Below are 8,271 nucleotides of genomic sequence, written 5' to 3'. Positions count from 1 at the left end.
AGACCAGAAGCACATGTAGATGATGTTAAAATACAATTTTCCTTTGGTCTTGAGACATCTTAGCTTTCCACACCAAGAATGTGATCATGGAAAGAAACTTTACATTTAGCAGACCCTACAAGCAGTCAGTTCAGGAGCAAGTGGCTTACTGTACTTCACCATACAAAAAGCAATCCTTGTCAGAAGTCTTATGAAACAAATTTTCCAAAAGCTATTTCAACAGGACTCTACAAAACAGGCACTTTAGAAAATCCAGTACTTTCCAATGAAAGAATTTAGAGTCAAACTCTGCCAACTGTACTCAGCCACGAGCACCCTCAGTTGTGCAGAACATAAGATGTTTACAGCGAGTTTTTGCAGACCAGCACTGAAAGCCTCCATCCAGATTACCTTGCAGCTGCCACACTTTCAAAGGTGCCATTTCATTGGTGCTTTCCACGAGGTGTTTTCTGAGCTCTTTCAGCTCTTCTGTCAAGTCAGGATACAGCTGCCTAAAAGGGTACAAACAACTTCTGTGGTTTCTTACAAGCAATCTGCTTATCATATGAAAAGGGATACTGCTAACACACATGGGTAACTAAGACATGGAAAAAAGAGTAACAAAGCAAAAGGTTGTCATATCAAAATACCTGATGCAGAGATGATGAAGACCAACAACTTACAACTGTGTCTTACCTTAATTTTCCAAACAGAAATCCTTGCACTTCATCAATAGGGTCATTTTCATCTATGACTGTAGCATTCACATCTGTGCCTGTAACACACACAGAACACCACTAGCACCAAGCTCCTCAGAAACAGAAAAGCATGAAAATCTGGGCTTTTATATGTGTGTGTGCAGATGCAAATAAAAAGTATACACACAGATTACCATATCAAAATAATTTTGGCAGGTGCATGAGAGTCTATATAATAGAGATCAGTGCTCTAAAGAAAGCAAAAAACCACCATGCAGAATTCCAAGTTCTGTCTTCTACTAAAAACAAGAACAGGAAAAACGTGCTCTGATGATGGATGAGCTAAGGGAAATCAAAGCAGAGAAACTGCTTTACACTTGCAGAGAATTTGGCTATCTGGTAAAATATTAGTTGCACTAGTAGTGCCATTACTAAGGTCTAGTCCAGAGCCACAACTCCATCATGGCCAGCATTTCCCAAAGACAGAAAACAAGCACCACGGTAAAGACATGCTCCCCTAAGGAACGTGCTCCCAAAAGTGGCTTCAGAGCTAAGGAAATAAGAACACCTGCAATTCTGACAGTCATAGCAAAAGAAACGTAAAATTATCTTCACAAAATTCAAATGTTCACCTAAAAAAACTTAAAATAATAATTCACCTTTCACCTGTGTATCATCCTTGGCCTTATATTCTGTACTTTTAATAGCCAGTTCTACACCATAGCCAGAGAGGTAAACTTTCTCTTTTCTGGGATTCTGTAAGGAAAAGCAAACAGTACAATACTGACACTCTGTTTCAATATAGGAATTAAAAGCTGCCACTTCCCAAAGCTAAAAAATCTGCAGCTGTTACACATTTCAGACATAACTGGTAGTGAGAAACACACACAGTGAGCGACTCTGCAGTAAGGTATTCTAATAATTATACTTCCTATTGTATTTCAATACACTTTTTGAAGTCCAGCAAGCAAGAGCTATCTCTGCAAATCAAAAAAAGGTCAAAAACCACAAAGAGGAACACTAAACAAAGTTTTCAGGATTCAGTATGTAAGCCAAGTAGAGCAGGATAGACTCCTGTCATCAAATCAGACAGAGGGGGGGAAAGGACCTTCATCTGCAAAGTTCAAAAACTAAACATTCACTGAAGAGTTACCACAGAGAACTACACAAAAACAAAACAATGACTAAAGAGATGCATAATTAGTTCTGACTTTAATGAGGAAAACAGGATCACTTGTTAAAAGTATTGTGAAGTATACAGGAACCACACAGCAGTACAAAGATCTAATGTGTAATACACTTCATTCTGAATGTCTGTACTGCTCCCAACACTGAGAAACAAATTCCTTTTGGAAAAGGAAAGTAGTGCATGCAAAGTATGACTTCATTTTATTAAAAGTGCAAGTACCATTAGAAGAGAACTAGCCAATGGTTTGGGGTTTCTCTTGCACTCAAGCCTGTCTAGCGCCACATTGCAGGTTTTGGCAACATTTAGTAACATTCAGGAAACAAGTCAAGCAACTCTAGTTTCTCAGAGCTTTCAAAAGGTACTTTTAAACACTAATCCAGTGGCCATGGGCCACTTTAGCAGAGGAAGGTGGAAACCAGGACAAATTGCACCTGGACTGGTAAGTGGTTCTGTAACAAAACTGCTACAGAAATTTTGCCTTTCTTTTGGAAGTGGTGCCTTAAGGTTAATCCTTGCTCTTCATATTAACTAAGTAACCTGACTGAGGAAAAGATCTATTTTCTATGATCTAATGTAGGCAGAGCAACATTTCTTCTAAAGTCTACAATTAATAAGGAGTTGAGATCTGCATTTGTAAGATCAATTGATCCTGTTATTAAAACAATCATGAGATTTCAAATATTTTGTATTCCTTCTAAAATAAATACCAAGCAGCAACACATTCTGCAAACATCAGTTTAAAGGGACTTGGGCCAGTGCTCTCTTTCAAACCCAGGTCAGTTACTCTGCCTCAAATATCCTGTTACAATGCACAAACATACTTACAGCAATGTAGTGTCTGAGCACATAAGTGATTTCCCCAGCCTCAGCCTTTGCAACAAGCCTCCTGTGGTGTCTGTAGAACTCCTCTGTGCCAATCTCAGCATAGAGAATGACAACAGGACTGTCAGGGTTTGACGCTGGGTGCCTGTGGTCCCCCTTGAACAAAAATGGCTTTGGCCTAAGAGGAGACATCAAAGGTTGCCACACTGTGATTCACACACTGCCTTACTCAATGCAAGAAGCACATTTTTTCCCTCCTGTTTAATCACACTTACTCAATGCAAGAAGCACATTTTTTGCCTCCTGTTTAATCATGGTTCCTGTTTGCACCGAATACATATGTCAAGCTATTCCCACATATTATCAAGGTCAACAGCACTTGATGCATGTTGATAAACCTTTGTTAAAAAGGAACATATGAAACTGAAACAAGTGACTAAGAGCTATTTTGAATCTAATATGACCCTTATTTTAAAAACTAACCACTTCCCTTAAATTTCCTATTAACTTCTGCCCCCTCTAATGGTGATTCATAAATTCTGGAGGAAACATTAGAAGGCTGATAGAATGGATGTTCCAGGATGCAAGTGAACCCTGTCCCTGGCTCAGTATTTAAACAAAAAAGTGAACAAGAAGACTGTTTTCAACTTCTGTCTTGCCTTTTGTCTAAAATGCAATGAAATATTTTAAATATTCCTAGTGAGTCAGAAGAACAATATGAGAGCTAGACGTGTCACCTGTCTGGAGATGGACAAGAATGCTCAATGCTTACAACAACCAAAACTACCAAGATTACTCTGAAAGCAAACTGAAATGTAAGGGTTTGAGTTGGTTTTGGTTTGTTGTTTTGGTTTTCTTCTAAAGAGGTATTATATTTTATAGTCTCTTTTTGTTACTAACAGTCACACAAGCAAGTTCTGTCCTTGTAAATAAATCTGAATTTGAAATATATTGTGTGGTAATCGTTTTCTTTGTTTAGTGAGAAAATTATACAGAGATAAACCATTGTGCAGGGTTACAGCCACTCCTGAAATCACCTGTTCCATGAACTCTCACTGTGATATGCACCTCAGCTCTTTCTATGCTCCCTACATACTGAAGGCTTTACATACACCTCAGAATTCCTCCTGTCCTTCAACACTTTCCAAATGTTTCCAAAATTTGTTTCCACCTTTTCCCATGCACATTCCTCCTCCCAGCAGAACAGCAGAGCAAGGGATTAGAAAACAACCACTGCAATCTGGATTAACTAGGCAGAGGAGACTGTCACTCCTGTGCAAGCAATGGACAGTATAAATCCACACTAAGGAATGTAGAAACTACTGGTTTAGTACAACCTCTTCACAGCAGTAAATCTAACTAGGCTTCATTGTAAGAGATAAGCCAGTAATAGAAAATTAAGCAAATACCTGTCTGAAGCTGCCTGTAAAAGGTTTCCAAGAGAGTCAAATTCACATGTCTTCTCCCCATGCACAGCAAAAAACAAGGTACAGCCCTTTGGTGGAGGTTCATCTGCTGCTATCTGTATGAAAACATTTGTAATAATGTAGGTTGGATGTTTGCCCTTAGAACAAGTGAAAATGGTAACAGCACAGCTCTTGAGCAACCAGTAATACTCCATTTCCTAAATTCTAAACTTTTGCTTCTTCCATGTTTATCACATAATTTAAATGTAAGGTAAAATTGCAAAATTGAGAGTTAGGTCTTAGCTTATTTCCCAGCCTTTTTCTATTAACTGGAATGTTAGTTCCAGGTACAGAAAGCAAGGCTTGAAATTGTAGGGGTTTTGGTTGAGGGTCTTTTTTGCATTACATATCAAAAATCTCTATACGTATTAAACATCTAATGATAATTCCAGATGAAAAAGGAAGATGCTTTCTAGTATTACTTAAATAAAACATATTATAATGTGAGATAATTTGCAATGAACTATATGATACCCTGAGTTTGAAAAAGAACAAAGAACACTATGAATCTATGGGATCTAGTCATCAGAGCTATATATTTAAGAATTATTATCTTCAAGTAACTACAACTGAACAACACGAACAGCTGTGGCATCACAAGTACAAATGGAACCAAAGGAATTTTCCTCACAAGAATCTCCACACAAGTACTAAAGCAATGGCATGTCTGTATGTCTTTGTGCCCAAAATCCCAATTCTTTAGTCTGCTTGAGACAGAAGGACTCAAATTCAGTACCATAGACTGAGTGGAGCAGTTAATCAGTTCAGGGGTTTTTATACCCTCCTTGCACAGTTCACTCCCTCCCAAGCCTTAGGCAATGCTCTGCACATTGTTTGAGGATTTCCTATACTAACCTGTTGAAAAGCTTGAACTGTTGCAGAATAGGAGTGTAAAGACAAGGAAAATTTCAACAAGTTCTGCTGCAGAGGTGACAGAGTCTGGCAGGCTACTTTCAGCATTTCCTGGTAAGAAGAATAATCGCTACCTGCAAAGTCAAAGCACACACAGTTACCCTTCTGTTTGTATTCTCACTGAAGTAGAGCTTTTCACCTTAATGATGCTAAGCAGCAGCCCATCATATTAATTGTAAGTAGGCACATGACTATTCCCCTCAACTTTCATTACAGACTTGTCCACTACAGCTTTTGTCAAACATAACCAGAAGCCTTGAGCACTTTGCAGTAAAAACACTGCTGAAATCAGTCCTCTTTTGTATTTGTCAAGTAAAAACACTGCTGAAATCAGTCCTCATTTGAATTTGTCGATACTGAACACAATGGAGGACAAAACGCCGGGGCTTATTTTTAAACCATGTCAGTTATCAGTCAGAATCAAGAAAAAGACTGTGAAAGCTTACCATCATGTTCAGATGTCTTAATATTCTCACTGGCTTCAACAAAATTCCAGAATTTTTCTTGACCTTCTTCTGATAAAAATTCACTAAGATGAGAAAAGTTAGATAAATCTATTAATTTTCTCAAGTTGCAAATTTAATACCTTGTAAAACTTCACAGAAAGTTAGCTCCTACCATATATTTACCTATATCAGAAAATCATATGTTACTAGAACCAGCATCCAGGAAAGCTAAAAACAAACACACACAAACTTTGATCTCTCAAAGACCACTGACAGGCAGCAGTGTCCCTCCTGGGAGTTCTCCTCCCTAAGGCATTTGTTTGCTAGCTCTTCTTTATAAGAAGCACATATTTTGTTCATTTTGCTGTAACAAACTGCAGTTTGCTGGAACTATAAACTCTGGTGAGGTTTTCTGTTTGTTTGTTCTTAAATGAGCAAAAAGGAACTCACAGCTTCATGATTAGTTAGATATATAATGTTATATAGCAAAATTAATCCTCTAAACATTGCCAACTACAAACACTGTATCACGTATAAACGTGCCTCATGCTTCCTATGCTAAAGGATGCTATAACAGAAGATTTGGAGCCACAATAACTTGTGTGCCCTGACCCAAGGAGGTAAGTGCTGCCTGAACACCTGGGTAAGGAATAGCAGTGCTGGGCTAAGTACACTGAACAGAAGGAATGATTTTACACTGCAGTGCTGCATCATGCTGCAGTTCATCCCAGGTGAACCCTACCCAAAGTCTTTGAACATAATGGTTAGAGCACATATCAAGCCTTTGGCACATTATTTGCTCACTGTTTTACAGTCTCTCAGGATGAGCTTTTCCCCAGAAAATGTCTCACAGTGTCAGAGTATTTAGAGCCTGGCACTAACACCTGTGTTCTGTATTTTACTGCTTAAGGATTTTTCAGTCTTCAGCTTCTACAGAGAAGGTTACAGGAAAGTAATTTCACCTAGGACACACCTGTGCTCTGACCCAAAGCTGTGCCCATGGCAATTAAAACATTCAATGCTCAACTATTTTCACGTGAAGTGATCTGCAATAACATGGACAGAGTTCCATATTTCAATGCTCAACTATTTTCACGTGAAGCGACCTGCAGTAACATGGACAGAGTTCCATACCTGGCAACACCCTTAAGAGATACAAAATTAAGCACACACACTCTGACATAAAAAACTAAAGGTCCTATTTTGCACTGACATCTCCAAACTAGAATATGACAAAATGAAATGATGGGGACTTCAAAAATTCTAAGCAGACTGGTAGTTAAATGCAGTATTTTGCTTTCTTGTTTCATTTTACATAGGGTCTTTTTTTACTTAAAAAAAATAATTTTTAATACGATGGAAGAAATCTCCCCGGTGTGACTTTCACAACTCTTAACAAAGCAGTTGACTTTAATCAATGCACAACTCACATGAACAGAGTTAAACTCGAGCTTAAGTGAGCAAAACATACACAAGTAGCAGACATGTATCAAAGCCTACAAGCAACACTGAAATAAAGTATCTTTGGTTACAGAATTTTACAAGCTCATGTTAAACTTCTCTATCTAGTGCTTGAGGAAAATTTCAAAAGGGGAAAAAAATACTTACTATATAATTATTCATGGTTATTAATGTTTGTTCCAATACAAAATGAAATAACTTATCACAAGAAAAACACCTACTCCTGTCTCCTCTAAAATACTTCTCCTATCTATCAGGCACAGTAGTGATCAGGTTCACCTGTAGTTACTGCCAGTGAGTTGGTAACAACCAGAATCCAAAGTGCTACATAACAGAGAGCACATGACTTTATCCTCTAAGCATATTCTGATTTGTCAACGAAAAATCACAATGCCCTTACCTTGCTTCAAGTAGTAAAGGAGTTGAACACCACTTGGTAGTTAGAGATGTTGTCACAGCCTTAGAATCTGCTTTTACAAGTGAAGAACTGAACCAGATTCCAAGAACTGCAATAATTATTCCCATTTTATAGAAGCCTGAAAAAGACGAAGAAAAAAAAGTTAATTTTGCATTGTCTCTTTTTATAAAAAGAGAATCTCACATATCCAGATAAATATTAAGGCATATTTTAAGTTTCCGTGGCCCATTTAATGCAAAAGATCAATGAGATAATCATCATCTCAGTTGTGCTTACAAAACCAGAAATACTGTGAAAAAGACCAGGAATTTAAGATCTGACTCCTGAGCTGCACTTCAACCTAAATCAATTCTAGCTTCCTCTATGCTTATGCTTTCAAATAAACTTGCTTCTGCTCTGGGACACCCACATCATACACTACTTGCTTTAAGAAGAGGTATTGCAAACTGTGCATATTTCCAGCTGGGTGGAAAGCCAACCCTCTGTTCATGTCATGGGAGGTAAAGTCACCTCCTGTGCCTGCACAGACCCACCAGCTGTGAACTCACCAGTGCCAGACAGGCCAGGTAAGGAAGAGGTTCCCTGGTCAGCCCTTCAGGTTCTGCTGGGCACAGCAAACTGCTGCTCTGGGGAATGAAGAAACAAGCATTTCCTGCATGTGCTAAGCACCACCAACTTTAGAAGCTGAAAAATGAATGAAATCAAGACAGACTCAAATGATACAACTTACTGCACGAACTGAGCCCCCCAGAAAATGCCATTTCTTTACTGTCCTTCATGTGTACTTTCATGCCTTAACATTCTCTGACCTGTACACTAGAACACAGCTGAGTGGAACTTCCTTGCCCACAACTCTTAAGCTTATGGAAGACCTGAATTC

General features: G+C 38.4%; 1 protein-coding gene across 1 annotated transcript in view; it reads right to left on the bottom strand.

Annotated features, from left to right (window-relative positions):
* The window catches only part of UGGT1 (UDP-glucose glycoprotein glucosyltransferase 1), a 38,402-nt gene extending 30,904 nt beyond the window's left edge, over positions 1-7,498 (bottom strand). Inside the window, exons 1-8 of the mRNA XM_009070763.1 lie at positions 7,374-7,498; positions 5,513-5,595; positions 5,010-5,140; positions 4,098-4,210; positions 2,692-2,866; positions 1,337-1,433; positions 676-754; positions 391-491 (exon numbers count right to left, since the gene is read on the bottom strand). Coding sequence (XP_009069011.1) covers positions 391-491; positions 676-754; positions 1,337-1,433; positions 2,692-2,866; positions 4,098-4,210; positions 5,010-5,140; positions 5,513-5,595; positions 7,374-7,498 — 904 coding nt within the window. The remainder of the gene's footprint in view (positions 1-390; positions 492-675; positions 755-1,336; positions 1,434-2,691; positions 2,867-4,097; positions 4,211-5,009; positions 5,141-5,512; positions 5,596-7,373) is intronic.
* Between the last annotated feature and the right edge of the window lie 773 nt (positions 7,499-8,271).

Source organism: Acanthisitta chloris, unplaced genomic scaffold (genome assembly GCF_000695815.1).
Source record: "Acanthisitta chloris isolate BGI_N310 unplaced genomic scaffold, ASM69581v1 scaffold2910, whole genome shotgun sequence".
Lineage (NCBI taxonomy): Eukaryota > Metazoa > Chordata > Aves > Passeriformes > Acanthisittidae > Acanthisitta > Acanthisitta chloris.
Note: the sequence above shows the minus strand (reverse complement) of the source record. Positions and strands in the feature narration are given on the sequence as shown.